The 15,209-nt window shown below is 40.1% G+C and overlaps 1 protein-coding gene across 2 annotated transcripts in view; it reads right to left on the bottom strand.

Annotated features, from left to right (window-relative positions):
* Positions 1 to 15,209, bottom strand: part of RORB (RAR related orphan receptor B) — a 188,195-nt gene that overhangs the window by 24,218 nt on the left and 148,768 nt on the right. For both annotated transcript variants that reach the window (XM_003782957.2, XM_023508418.1), the window contains exon 5: positions 163 to 284. In XM_003782957.2, coding sequence (XP_003783005.1) covers positions 163 to 284 — 122 coding nt within the window. The remainder of the gene's footprint in view (positions 1 to 162; positions 285 to 15,209) is intronic.

Genomic DNA, 15,209 nt, shown 5'->3' with positions numbered 1-15,209 from the left:
GTATCCAGTGGGTAGAGATCAGGGATGCTGCTAAATATCCAACTATTCACAGGGGAGACCCTACAACAAAGAACTACCCAGCTCAGAACGTTAATAGTGCCAAGGTTGAGAAAGGCAGAAATAGGGTGAGCACAGAATAGCTTCCCAGAGTTCTTCGAGTACCTTGCTTTGATACGCCTTAATTTCTTCGTATGTGTGGGTCTGCCATGCCAGCTGGTGCAGCTCTTCCATGGTGTACTGACATGTCTCCAAATGGGACTTAATGATGTTCTGTGCAATTCGATCTATGAGAAGGAAAAGCGGTTTGAGGGTTTGTGAATAAAGTCACTCTGCTCGTGAAATTTGCTTTTAACGTGTTTACTGTAGGAAGGCCTTTTGGAGATACTCCAGTTTATTGAAGTGCCCAACCCTACTCATCTATCTTAAAATCTCCAGACAAACTCTTTGTTGCCTTCTTTCAATGTTTAATATCTTAATCCAAATTTACTGCTGTCCCCTCTTTAGAGCACAGCCTTGAGATTTGACAAGTTGTAAAACATTCAAAATTATTAATTTGCAAAGCAGGCACAAAATGATCACATTTCTTGCCTCTTGGCCTAAAAGCCAACTATCAGTGTCCACCCTTACACTTCACATACTTTAAAGTGTTTCGAAAATCATTAGAACCCTGTTGTTTATCTCAGGTTGGGGAATTAAAATATAAACGCATTTGCTAATATTTTTGAAAAGTGTAGATTAAATGGTAAACCAGGGGTCCTCAAACTTTTGAAACAGGGGCCAGTTCACTGTCCCTCAGACCCTCGGAGTGCCGGACTGTGGGCCCTGGGACGAGTTGGCTGCTAAGCAGGACAGGCAGAGGTGGCAAAAAACCCCACAAGGCTGGATAAATGTCCTAGGCGGGCTGCATGTGGCCTGCGGGCCGTAGTTTGAGGACGTCTGTGGTAAACCATAAAAAAGGGTTATCTATAGAGGAAATAGAACAGAGGGATGGGAGAAATGTTAGATTTCTCCGATGATATTATTTTTGTAGATTTGACTTTGGGGCAATGTAAATATCTTACATAATTAAAAGTGGGTGAGGCTGTACAGATGATATAACATATGATAACAATTTTCTTTTAAAACAGTTGAAGAAAGAGAAAATGATTATATTCATAAAATTCACAGTCAGTCTTGTTAGGCAGTTTGTCCCAGGTGAGTTGTATTTCCTATTGGTTCTTTAATATAATCATATTGGATTGGAAAATAGAGAAACAGAACCAGACAGGAGAGCTCTCTTTAAAAAAAAAAAATCTGCTGTGGATCCCCCAAAGGGGAACAGAAATAGGGGGGTCCCTGGTAATCTCATCTGCTATTTGAACATATGGAGCAAGGAACAACTTGGGAAACCAAAGTACTCAGGAATTCTGCTGTATGAGTACAATGCACAGGAACACATCATCTGCCTGATGCCTGCTCTTGGCTGATACAGAAATGGAATATTTTTTGTGTTTCAGGTTGGGTCATTTCAAATGCAATTTCTGTCCTTTCTAAATGGCCAATTCCATTTCTCCAGAATAGCCCTCAAAGCAGCACTTGGATATCTTCTCTTTACCTCACTAAGCTTCAGGTATACAGGGTATGAAGTGAATTAAATGTCAGTGATGTCAAGAATAAAAAAATGTAAAAATGTAAGCTTCTAATGGACTTGCCAAGGAGAAATCTCCTGTAGCCCATTGCCTGGCACATTATACACATGGAATGAATAGCAGCCACAATGATCATGACCAGGATGTTCTATACAGCTTGTCATCAGGGAAGCAATGTGATGCCTCTGATCAGGACAAAAATTAAAGGGAGATATTTCATTTGCAATCAGTGCTATGGAAGGAAGATATTTCAGTATTAGAGTTTTTCAATCAAATAGAATTTTTCAATTAAAAAAAGTGATATATGTAGAAGGTGCTGCCAAATGCTAACTTATGATGATAGTTACACCCGGTTGGATTCAGCATTGAGCACTTCCAGGCTTTCATTGCTTATAATATTACACAATTTTTTCTTTAAAAAATCCTATATTCAAAGTTTTATTGAATAGCCTCCTATGGCATAAAAAAGGGAAAATATTACTCACCCATCATGTTAAAATAGATTGGTATGTCATGGTTCATCAATTTTCAATTTCACTTGGGCAGTCTAATTACTTTAGAATCTAAAAAACATATCTGTTCTCCGGTAGGTATATAATGAAAACATAAGATTTTATAGCACTGTGATTTTCAAACCTTTATCTTCTTGGTATGGCTTGTTTTCATCTTCAAAGATATGCTGATTTGTTGGTAATTTATGGGCTTTCGGGTTTATAAACAAAACTATAACTGCCACTCAGAATTGTATTATGGAAACACCCTATCTGTTCCTTTGTGGGAATCTCTCAGGTGCTCTTGGTTAACCTGAAGAATTCTTTTGCTTTCTGTCACCAAAATTTAGAGTTCTGTTGGTTTGAGGAGGGGTAGGCACAGTAAACACGTGGGCAGGTGAAGTGAACGGGAAACTATATCCACCCCTGAGTTTCAGGAATGAGCACAGATCTCCCTGAGTTCTCAGGTGGAAGGGCTGGTGGCCGTCATACAGTGATTCTGCCACACTTGAACCTTTATTCCACTGAGACTCCTACTGTGGTTACTTGTGTGGCTCTGTTTGCTTATAGCCTTCAAAATTGAGAGCTCTTCGAGAACTGGACAGCTGAACCCAGCACCGTGCTTTCGTAGATACACTCTACAAATATTTTTAAGAAGCTATACCTTATTAAGTCAAGGTACAAATGAACAAAGGCATTGCTTTTGCCTTTAAGCATCTTACAATAATATCATTTCATATCATGATGCAATAAATGCTATGGTTATTGTGGGAGCCCAAAGAAGAAAATGTCTAACTCAGTCTGGGGGAGGCAGAAACATAACCACAGAGGAGACGCCTGGGTCTTTAAAAATGAGTAGAAGTTTGCACATGAAGGGAAAGATAACTTGCCTCAGGCAGAGGATATTATGAAGGCATAGATAGAAAACTACTTTTAGGCTAGGTAATATCTGATATGATCTTACATCTTTACAAACAATCTCCCCTTCACTGGGGAAAGAAGTGAGGCTCAGGCAGAGTGAGTGGCTCTTGACCAGTTTCTACGGAGTTAGTAAACAGTGATATACCAAATAGATTGGTATGTCATGGTTCATCAATTTTCAGTTTCACTTGGGCAGTCTAATTACTTAGAATCTAAAAAACATGTCTGTTCTCCGGTAGGTATATAATGAAGACATAAGATTTTATAGCACTGTGATTTTAAAATTCATCTTAAAATTCTGTCTGTCTTTTCAAAAGGAGTCTCATGTGTTTGCAACAAAGGTGCTGGGAGGAGATGGGGAGAAATGATTATTGGGTGGAATTTGTGACTGGAGCAGGGACAGGTGAGTCTGCAGGACAAGACATTTCATCTGGTAGGATTTGGGGATTTCATCTTGTAGGCAACTGGAAACTGGTGGAAACTGTAAGGCAGGAGAGTGACGTGATCAGTGTTTTGCTTTAGAAAGGTGACCCTGGGCATGGCAAAGATGAGATGGCAATAGCTAGTACGTGAGATGAATGAAGCTGTTGTGAAAACTCAGGTGAGCTCCAGGGAGGGTCTGGGCTAGGTGATAATGAGAGGGATGGAGTGGAGGGACTGGATTCAAGACAAGTCTGAAGGACAGTGCACAAGATCAGGAGATGAGTCAGAGAGAGAGAGAGAAAGCGAGAAAGGGAGAGAAAACATGAAACATAGTAGGTGCTTGACCAATGTTGAGTTAGTGAAGGTAATATTGAAAATATCCATCCATCCAATATCCATCCATCCATCCATCCATTTGTTTTTCCACTGTGTGCCTTATTGCACAACAGATTTGAAAAAGTTAAGATTGATTCTTAGTTTGATGATCTTGAAGCCAAAGCCCTCAGAATGGCTATGAAGTCAGACAGTCAGGACCCACAATTACTTCCCATGCCCTTCTGGTGAGAAATAAAAGCCAAATCTCTTTTGGCCAAAAGGCTTACAAACGGCAACAAAGGCAAAGGCACAGTAGCAGCCGTGGAAGACGCATTCCTCCTTGCTTTCCCCCACTGTTCTGTGGTGCAGAGGTGAGCCACGTGCAAAAACCGACTTGACCCTCTCAAAGCTCAGGTCCATAAAACGCACAATAAAGCTAGACTTGGTCTCATGGGAGCAAGGCTAGAGGGCTTATTCTGTTGATTAGAAAGATGCCTGAACATCAGAGAAGATGGTTTGCTTGGACTGAGAGTCTGCAGTTGTGAAAAGGGGAGAAGGACTTACAAAGAAGGGATAAAGAGAGAGACAATGAATACAGTATGCAAAGTTCCTGCTGGGAGCCAAAGGAACTTTCAAGAGTCCTTGCCTGGAAAAGTAGAAAAGGTAATAGTAAACACAGTCCTCTCTAGGGACCAAGCACATGAGAAAGTCCAGACAAAGGGGACTAAGTAAAAGAGCAGAGGATACAGAATCTTTCTGGGCAATCTCACATCCTTCATCCGTTACCCTGACTTGGATTGCAGCTGTTTCTCTGAGCTCGGTTTTTGTTGGATCCTTTAACTAGCTTGAGCTGCAGATGGTACATGCAGAAGAAGTTGTCAGCATGGTCTATGCTAGGAAAATGGGTCCAAAAGAATATGACCCAGATAACCAACTGATGGAAATCCTGCCACTTTCCAAGGTGACGTGCACGGACTCCACACTCTGCTTTTCCCGAGTCCAGGAACGAAGCTGGAGATTCTTTAAGCGGATGTGAAAGGGCAGCTGTAGTGGAAATGCAGCTAAGTTCTTAGTAAATTCTCTAGTATGTTCAGTGAGGCAGAGGTTTGTCCTTAACTCACTGAGAGTATATGGGCTGCTTTGATAATTGATAAGTGATGTTGAGGAAAGCAGACAACGATTTTGTATGTTCAATCCAGTCACTGCTTTTCAATCACAACAAGGCAGAATGTGGACGCCGGTGCAGGCCAAGGAAAATCAGGTGTCTATTATAAGTTAATATTAAGGCTACGTTCCTTATTCTCTATTTGTTAACTTCATGAAAAATAGTTTGCTCTCACTTTCTCTCTCTCACTTTTTCCCCCTTCTATATCCCCATATGTCATATGTCTAAACATATGATTTTTTTTTTTTAAGAGACAGAGTCTTGCCCTTTTGCCCAGGCTAGAGTGCAGGAACACCATCATAGTTCATAGCAACCTCAAACTCCTAAGCTCAAGGGATTCTCTCATTTTAGCCTCCTGAATGTCTTGTTCTATAGCCACGTGGCACCATGCCTGGATAATTTTTTTCATTTTTTTTGTAGAGACATGGTCTTGCCATGTTGCTCAGGCTGGTCCTGAATTCTTGGCCTCAAACAAGTCTCCCACCTCATACTCCCAAAGTTCTGGAATCACAGGCATGAGCCACTCTACCCAGCCACCACCCCGCTCCATAAAATTGCTGTTTTGTTTTAGACTTTGACCCTGATACTATTCCTGGAGGAAGGCTTATTGGAGTGCAAGATTTATATCCTATTAACAGAATTTGTAACTTCATATATTGAGTAACTTAATGGGAGAGAAATGATGATGTGTGATTCAAATGAAAGACTAACCCTAGAAAGCTTTAAAATAATTGATGTAGGTAAATATACTGCTTTGTCATTTTGGATGAAAAGATATTTTAAAATATTGTTAAAATTGTCACATTTCCCTAGAAGTCTTAAGGGTAATCTTACTTCTACTTTTGACATAGGCAATAAGAAGAGAGAAATTAAATTTTTTAAGGGAAAAGGAGAATAAAATTGATGATATTCTCAATAGTGTGTGCAATAATTAATTATATAACCCTGGAGCTGGAACTAACCTCTTTCCTCCATTTCCAAATGGAACATCTCTAAATAACCCTGGAAACGAGTACATGGGTTGGGTTTTCTCTCTGCCTCTTTCTCTCTCTCCCCCTCTTCTTCTCTTTCCCAGACTGTAACAGATTTCCACACTGCCCACCCCATCCTCGATATACTCCATTATAATCTATGAAATAAATTAAAGAAGGAAGGAAGTCCTTTTTAAGACATTTACAGCATGGTTGACATGCACGTGATACAGTTTTTGCAGGTAAATAGAGCTTTGAAAGTATACCGGATGATGTAAAAAGGTGTGAGAATAATATTCTGAGGCTGTTTAAAGAATATATGAAAAATAACTTTTGTTACATATTGATCCATGTCGCGAAACGCAGTTTGGAAACAAATCATCTAAATTACCTAATTCCATGTAGAAAAAAGGCTACAGCTGCTTATTTTGGTGAGAAAGCAGTAAACTGACAAGCAAGGTGACAATTTCTTGTTTATAACTGTGATATTATAAAACGAGGACCAGCTTGCAACTACTAAAATAGGAAGTGACCTTCTGCAGCTCTCATTTCAACCACTCAGCGGGTTTTTCCCCACCAAAGTGGCTTATTTTAGCTCTCACTAGACATTTCAGCAAATGGTGCTCTCCAAAGGCTACCGTGTCTCAGGCACGGATCGCACGGGTGGTTTCATTAGAATTCCACATCCTGGGAGTGAGGAAAGTTGAACATTATCTTTAAAAATTGCTGCATTCAGTGTTATTAGCAGGAGCACCCGGTGCCCCTGCACCAAGGCAGGACAGCTGAAACTCGAGGCTATATATAGTGCTATGGGGTGCTGTGCCCCAACTTCCTGATTCTCTCCTGTACCTCCTCCTCCTTTTTTTTTTTTTTCTTGTGAGAAAGAATGGTTTCTTCTTGGTGAACTATACCCTCTGTTCATTTTCTTCCGCAAGGCATTTTTTTTTTAAACTTGGAAGTATTCTTAAAATACTGTATCTGAGCCTCCATCCAAATGATTAATGGGTTTTTAATTTGCCACTTGCCTGAAGGATCTGGAGAACCACTGAATTCTCTGTTTGGTTTATACTACTAGTGTGAAAGTGGAATTCTTAGGGGATTCACTTTGAATTAATGCCAGGATATCTCTATGGACTCGCTCAAGGCATGTTTGAAGCATCTGGATTAGGTTTTCCTAAGATTGAGATTCTTCGGAATCCTTGCTCTCAGGTACTAACTATCATATATTGAAACAATTGGCTGAAAGGTGAAACATTTAACCAAATGCACATTTTGCATTTTTCACGATAGACCATCAGTTTTGCAAGTTTTCTGTCATCACATAGAATGAATCTCGTGGTAATGTTACAGGAGAAAATGTCATTCGAAGACCTTTCTGATTTTTCTAGTTTCTACTTAGAGATCATTATTTTTAGCATAAATAGAATTCAGAATAAAAAATGTCAGAATAAAAATATCAATAGCACTTAAGTTTGAAACAGCAATCTTCTGGTGATCTGTAGCCTCAAAAGGAAAGTAGTAGATTTAACATTTTGATTCCTCGAATACTTTAAAGCAGAAACTAGGGCATCAATAAATCTATAACTTGTTTGTTAGCTCAGTTCATGGCCATTACTTTCTCCCCAGTGAATGAGGATAACTCCCAATCACCTTTTCATGCAAATTCTCTTGCCAACTTTTATATCAGAGAATGGCATAAATGATTTTTACTCCATAGAGACTTGAATGTTCTAAGACTGGTTTGTTCTTAGCTTTTCCAGAAAAAAAAATATTGATAAAAAAATATATTGATAAAATTTTTCCTTTTTGAAAAGAGAGACTCCGTCTCACTCTGTTGCTCTGGGCAGAGTGCCGTGGCATCATAGCTCACAGCAACCTCAAATTCCTGGGCTCAAGAGATCCTCTTGCGTCAGCCTCCCAAGTAGCTAGGGGCTATATGCATGCCCCACCATGCCTGGCTAAGTTTTCTATTTTTAGTAGAGTCAGGGTCTTTCTCTTGCTCAGGCTGGTCTCCGACTCATGAATTCAAGCAATCTGCCTGCCTTGTCCTCCCAAAAGGTTAGGATTACAGGTGTGGACCATGGCACCCAGTCAGTTAACTTTAAACAATAATGAAAATATGATAAAAATACAATAAAAAATCAGATTAATGCAATTAATATCTGGGTAAATATTGAATTAATGTATTAGTACAATAGTTAACCTGTCTTCAAATTTCTGGAAGCTCAAGATAGCATTTTTTTTTTTTTTGAGACAGAGTCTCACCATGTTACCCTTGGTAGAGTGCCGTGGAGTCACAGCTCATAGCAACCTCAAACTCTTGGGCTTAAGTGATTCTCTTGCTTCAGCCTCTCAAGTAGCTGGGACTACAGGCACCCACTACAATGCCCAGCTATTTTTTGGTTGTAGTTGTCATTGTTGTTTGGCAGGCCTGGGCCAGGTTTAAACCCACCAGCCCTGGTGTATGTGGCTGGTGTCCTAGTCGCTGAGCCTCAAGATAGTGTTTTACTAGAAGTAAGAAAGCAGGAAATAAAGTGGAAAGAAGAACCGAAAGACCCTGTATAACATTTATGTTTAAGCAGAGTATACCTAAAGGAAAAACATCACAAGCAACTAAAACAACCTAAGTATATAAGAGAGTGCTTTCTTAATTATTTAATAACGAAAAGCTGTTTTGGATCACAAGCATTTTTGTTTTACTACAAGAGTGCATGTCTCATTATTCTTATTCTTATTTATTGAGATGGAGTCTCATGCTGTTGCCCGGAATGCCCTGGCATCCCCCTAGCTCACAGCAACCTCGGACTGCTGGGCTCAAGCAATCTTCCTGCCTCACGCTTCTGAATAGCTGGGATTACAGGCACTCACAACATCACCCAGCTAAGTTTTCTGTTTTTAGTAGAGTCAGGGTCTGGCTCTTGCTGAGGCTGGTCTCAAACTCCTGACCTCAAATGATCCTCCCACCTCTGTCTCTGTCTCCCAGAATGTTAGAACCGCAGGCGTGAGCTACCACGACTGGCCAGTGTATGTCTAACTTTTGAGAAATTATAGTTTCCTCTCTTGAAACTAGTTGACAAAATTGAGAAAGAATCCATGATGAAAGCATTACACTTCAAAGTTAACTTTCCTAGAAGAAAAGACCTCCTTCAGAGAACAATCAGAAAAGATTAAGTTACTTAAATGCTCTGCAAACTGGTGAATTTTAAGGGAGCTCTATGATAAGCCCGAGAAAGTCAACACTGCCCCTTTAACTCTTTTAGTTTGTGCTTTCAGGGAAGTCACTTAACCTCTTTAACTCTTAGTTGTTGTTGTTGGTTTGATTTTCCATCTGCAGAAGGATTTGGCAGCAGCAGAATTTTCTAAGGGCTGTGTGGAGCATGACAACTTGCCTCCGAGAGGCTGTGTGGGAATTTCCCTTTGTTTTGAAGCGCAGGGAAGTCTTGCAGAGCTACAGAGGGCGGGAGTCCAGCACACAGTCTTAAAGCACTTGAATAGTCTTAGGTAGGACAAACAAAAGCAATTAAAATCCTTCCTTGCTCTCCTTTAAAAACCGCACCTCTACCTCCCACCCAAAAGACCACTACTGGGACACAGATGCTGAAACCTCATTATGGAAAGTGCTCAGGGCCATCATTAGGATTGATTTGTACTATTTAAATTTTGTTGACATATGGATTGGTTGTTAAACAGAAGCAACCTCTCTCTCCCTCACCACCCTTGCCGACCTTTAGGAAGAACTAACTCAGCTGTTATCTTTGGAGGCCATTTTTACGTTTTCAAACCCTTAACCTAACATTTGAAAAGCGATTTGATTATGTCAATAGTGCATTGAACCGACTATTGTTTTAAAAGAGGTGTTTTCTTGGCCAGTGGTTCACTCCTGAGAAAGAACAAGACCCCTTTCTGGTAAAAACAGAAAAATTAGCCGGGTGGGGTAGTGGGCACTTGTAATCCCAGCTACCCAGGAGGCTGAGGTAGGAGAATGTGGTTGAACCCAGGCGTCTGAGGTTGCTGTGAGCTAGGCTGGTGCCATGGCGTTCTAGCTAGCCTGGGCAACAGAGGGAGACTCAGTTTCAAAAAAAACCATAGTGTTTTCTTATTGCTTCTTATTGCACCACATTGTTCTAGAATGAACCTGTCTGAAAACCAAGTATCATTATGGCTCATATTTAAATAGCAAATTCTCCTCAGTATTATGTTGTCAATAGAAAGCTCACACCCACAAATAAAGGAAAATAAAACAAACATGTTTTTTCAGCTGAAGACAACATTTCCAACAGGTTTCCCTGTATTTGTAAACATCACTGAAATAAATACTGTCCTGTAGCAGAGGGTGCCTGTAAAATTGGTTGTACATTTAAGGACACAGAAGTAACCTGACCTCTATCAACCTGGAGCCCACCTGGCATGTCTGTGTTCCATAGCCCATGTGGTCTTTGAACCCTAACCAACTCTTCCAAAAATAAGTGTTTGAATATGTGGCTAACACAGTCAAGGTCAAAGCTGGCAATACCTTAAAAGTATGGCTTGTCTACAGTATATCTTGAAATACTCAATGTGGAAATAGTTGGTAAGGACTGCTTCAGAGGTCACCTCATAAACACAACCATTCTCTCTTTCTGCAAGTCACAGGCAGAAGCTTCTGACATTGCCTTTCCTTTTGCTTACTGCAGAATATTTTATATCTACTATGGCTTTTGAAATTGAGTGTATAAAACAGAATTGGCTTTTCAGTAGCTTCTCAATAATGTTTTTGTTGTTGTTGTTGTTGAATCTTCTTATAAAGTTCTGAATTCTAAGTCAAAAATTAATCTCAAACTAATATCTCCAGGGGAATTCTACTGAGCCAGATCAATTTTACACAATTTCAACTCAAAATAGAAAAGGTGCTTTAGAAGATGTATCTAGTGTACTGAACGCTAGCACATTAAGAATGTTGCATTAACATAAGTAAAAGCGTGTAGTGACTAATACGTGTACATGCACCGTTAAGTAGCTATGTACAAGTAGTTGAATTGAGCATATATGTGTGTGTTACTTGTGATGAAAATCATCTTTATGTTTGTTTGGAATCTTGCTGGTCATAAAGTACTTTGAGTACATTATACCGTTTATTTCAGTTAAAAGAAATCACTGTGTATTACTAGGTGATGAAAGACTATCTTTGGGGGGTATTACAGGATACCTAGAAAGATAAGGATTTGGATGACCCTAGGGAAGTTCCAGGTACCCTCTAGAGTAATTCATGACCACAGACTGGTTAATATCATAGTTGTAACCAAGGTAGAGATTCTAGGAATATGGAAAATTGGCCCCGCACTTGTGGAATTCCTTTTTGAGTTGGAGACCAGCCTGAACAAGAGCCAGACCCTATTTCTAAAAATAGCCAGGCATTGTGGCAGGTACCTATAGTCCCAGCTACTAGGGAGGTCGAGGCAAGAGGATTGCTTGAGCCCAAGAGTTTGAGGTTGCTTGAGCTATGACGTCAAGGCACTCAACCCAGGGTGACAAAGTAAGACTCTGTCTCGAAAAAAAAAATGTTATTAACTGTATATTTGGCAGGGTTGTTCTACCCAGTGAAGGGTCCAAGCATGGTCCTGCTCCGTGGGAAGGCAGCAAGCTGGCCACTGCCATCCTCAGATTCTTCAGCATCATTTGGAATTTCCTCGTTGCCTCCATGCCCATGTGGAGTGGCTACAAAAAGGGTGTGTTTGTGAACGTGGCCAGAGCCCTCTAGGAGGTGAGAGAACCATCGTCCTTTAGTCGTTTAATGTAACTGTTTTATTTTTCAGATGATGAGACAGCCTCTGAAAGTTCACGGGGTAGTAGCAGAGTTAGGACCCCACTTTCAATGTACTTCCCCTACATTACTTGCAAAGAGCATGTGTTTGGGGGTGGGGGTAGGAGAGGGACGACTATGATAGAAGTTCACAAGATGTTTTTCCTCGAGGAAAGAACGAAAGCTCTTTCATTGGTTTTTCTTTCTTTCTTTTTTTGTAGAGACAGAATTTCACTTTGTTGCCCTTCAGAGAGTGCTGTGGCATCACAGCTCACGGCAACTTCCAGCTCTTGGGATTCTCTTGCCTCAGCCTCCCAAGTAGCTGGGACTACAGGTGCCCACCACAATGCCAGGCTATTTTTTGTTGCAGTTTGGCTGGGGCTGGGTTCGAATCCACCACCCTCAGTACATGGGGCTGGTGCCCTACTCACTGAGCCACAGGTGCCGCCAAGACACTGGTTTTTCCCTTTCCTCATAATATTTAAATAATTTTTCCTGGTTAATTTAGTCTACTTATATCTGTTTTTATGACCTTTTAGACAGTGACTCCTAAATTGAATGCCTATCTGTATTCAGTGTGCTATCACAGGACACAGGAAATATATAGCAAGAGTAAAATTCTATTCTCGGCAGTATTTATGCCAAGGTAGGTAAACATGCATAATAGATTTAAATAGTTATAAAATATTTATCCATAGAAGCATATGTCATTAAAGATGCTGCTTTAAGACCACAGCACCTGCTTGGGATTCTCAGTAAGCAACAACTGAAACACACCAACTTTTACAGAATTCTGCAAAAAAAGAAACAACACTACTAGTAATATCTTCTATTTTCCTATGTAGTCTCGATAGAAGAAGTCGTATATTACGGGGGCTAAATCACTTCTAGGCCAGTCTCTTTTTGTAATTTCTAACTATTGATACTCAGTTTCTGTAATAGATTAACTAAAAAAACAGGAATTTATAACTTTTTTGATGTTTAAAACCCCAAGTTTTAAAACTAGAGCACCAAAGAAATATGAAAATAAATCTATAGTTAAGACGATCTGGAATGAAAATATATCTATGTTTAAGACTCTATAATGAATATATGAGGACGCTAACGAATACATTCCTACAATGAATGTGTGATGAATTCACATTTCATCATCTTTATCTGGTCAAGAAATTAATGAATGTGAGAGCAAACCCAGGTGAGGTACGTGGAAGGCAATTTTACCCTCTAGCATCATAGCTAATTGCTGTATATTTTTTTCTTTTTTTAAAAGCATGCTGTTTGGTTGTTTGAATAGTCTTGTCTTGGACCTCAAAGATAGTATACGTTGTCGATCGCCCTTTGGCTTAAATGAGCCTTGGGGGAAGAGTATTAGTCCCGCAGAATCCCACAACCCATCTGAGTACTGTAGTTGAGGAGCAGAAACAAGAGGCCCCACTTTCCTCTTCTGCTTGTCTGCTGAGTATCTTTCAGCTAGTTCCTCTTCCTGCCACTGAGTATTGCAAAATTTTCTTCCCAAAGATATCACTCGTCCATCTTGCCAAACTGCAGTAATTCCAGCTAAGACTTGTTAACCTGTTTCTGTCTAATTAGTGATCTGCAGCTGACTCTTACCCTTCTTCTATTTCATGGCTTCTTTCTCCTATGGGATTTTGAAGAACCCAAGGATGTAATTCCTGAACTGTTGCAGAGTTCTCCTGTGGCTTATCCACATTTTGTCTTCTATTCTCAAAACTATGGGAATAAAAGGCTCCCGATAAGAGCTGTAGCTCAGAGGAATCAATACCCGCAGTCCCTCTCATCTCCATCCGTGCAGCACCACCACGCCCACTGTGAGTAACACGTGGCATTTTGAACTGCAAGGGCTCTATGAATCTCTGAGGTGCTTCCTGGTCCGTGACGTCGGAAACCTCGCTCTGCTCTTCTCGGGAGTCTGACACATTTCAAAAATAGGATTTTGGAGAAATGCCTGGCATCAAGGGCAGTGGAAGGACTTACTATTGGAATTTAAGCTTCACCAGTTAACTAACTCCGTGCCCTGGAAACATCCTGACTTCTGACCCCTCATTTCTCCATCTGTCCAGTGGGATTTGTTTCTTCACTGCTGACCTGAAAGCATCGGCATGAGGCGCAAATCGACTAAAATGCATGAAAGGATTGTTTACATTTCTCTCCATACATAAAGCATTATTATTAGTATTTTAAAAATTAAATCATAGCTGTGTACATTAATGCAATCATGGGGTACAATGTGCTGGTTTTATATTATTAGTATTCTTAATCTAGGAAGTTTACAGTTACTTTGGCAGAATTTTAGAAAAAGAAGTTTGGTTTCTCTGGAGAATATTTCTGACTCTTAAAATGTTCATTTTGGGAATCTGCATGCAGTCACTCACATAGTTGTGTAGTGGTTCTTAAGCATACATTTTTTATTAACAATTTCAAAATTGTAAGACCTTATACTACATGGAATAATCTAAAAACTTTTTTTTGGCCGGGGCCGGGTTTGAAACCGCCACCTCTGGTATATGGGTCCGGCACCCTACTCCTTGAGCCATAGGCGCTGCCCAAAACTGTTTTTTTTTTTTTTGAAGATCCACTTTTAAGATGACCCAATCTCAGAATAATGACCTGGTTGCATACATTTCATTATTCTCTCAGAAACCAGAGGAAGCAGATCAAGACTTCCAGTAGTCAAGAATGATAAAATTTTTTTTAGCATGACATAACTTTGAATTCACCCTGTCAGATGGTGGCAAAAATCAGACTATCTGTGTCGTCTGCACAGGGTTCTTTCAATGCCAGGTTGCCCCCAACAAGATTGGTTTAGATGCCCATTAGTTAAATCGAGTCAAAATGTCAGCATGTGAGCTCTGCCCGGTTTGTAGTCCTTAGAAGGACGTCAGACAGGCAGCAAACACCAAACATTTTTCTGTGAGAATGCCCACCAGCTAGTGAGGGGCTGCCATTGTTTGATGGGAGGAAATACACTCTAATAGTTACTCAGACCTGGGTTCCTATGTATTTTTTGACCTTTACAAGCTATGTCATTTCTGAGCCTCAGTTTTTAATCTGTAAAATGGGTATACAAGCAAATACATAACAGAATTAGAGAGATTGTTAGGAGAATTAAATATGGGACGTTGCTTAGCACAATGCTAATAGAAGCTAATTGGATGATTTTCAATACCTAGCGGTTATTAAGTAATAATTAACTATATTAATCATATTCTTAATCATGATGATGCTTACACATGACAAGTACTGTGATAAGAACTCACCAGTGCATATTAACTCACACAAATCAGGACTATTATGTAGTATTGGCTTAGGTTTACAATTGAGACTCAGAGAAGTTAAATAAATTGCCTAAGGGAAAGGCTTTCAGGTTTGTCAAGTTTTGAACTCAGGCAGTTTGAGTCCAGCAGCAGAGTTCTCAGCCACCGTGCTGTGCCACCGATGTCTGCCTGCCCATGATGCTGTTAAGGATTTAATGTTCCAGTGAAATGATTGGCAATT

The sequence above is a fragment of the Otolemur garnettii genome, unplaced genomic scaffold (assembly GCF_000181295.1).
Source record: "Otolemur garnettii isolate 467f Iridium unplaced genomic scaffold, OtoGar3 scaffold00006, whole genome shotgun sequence".
Classification (NCBI taxonomy): domain Eukaryota; kingdom Metazoa; phylum Chordata; class Mammalia; order Primates; family Galagidae; genus Otolemur; species Otolemur garnettii.
The sequence above is the reverse complement of the archived record's forward strand: the minus strand, read 5'-3'. Positions and strand labels throughout refer to the sequence as shown.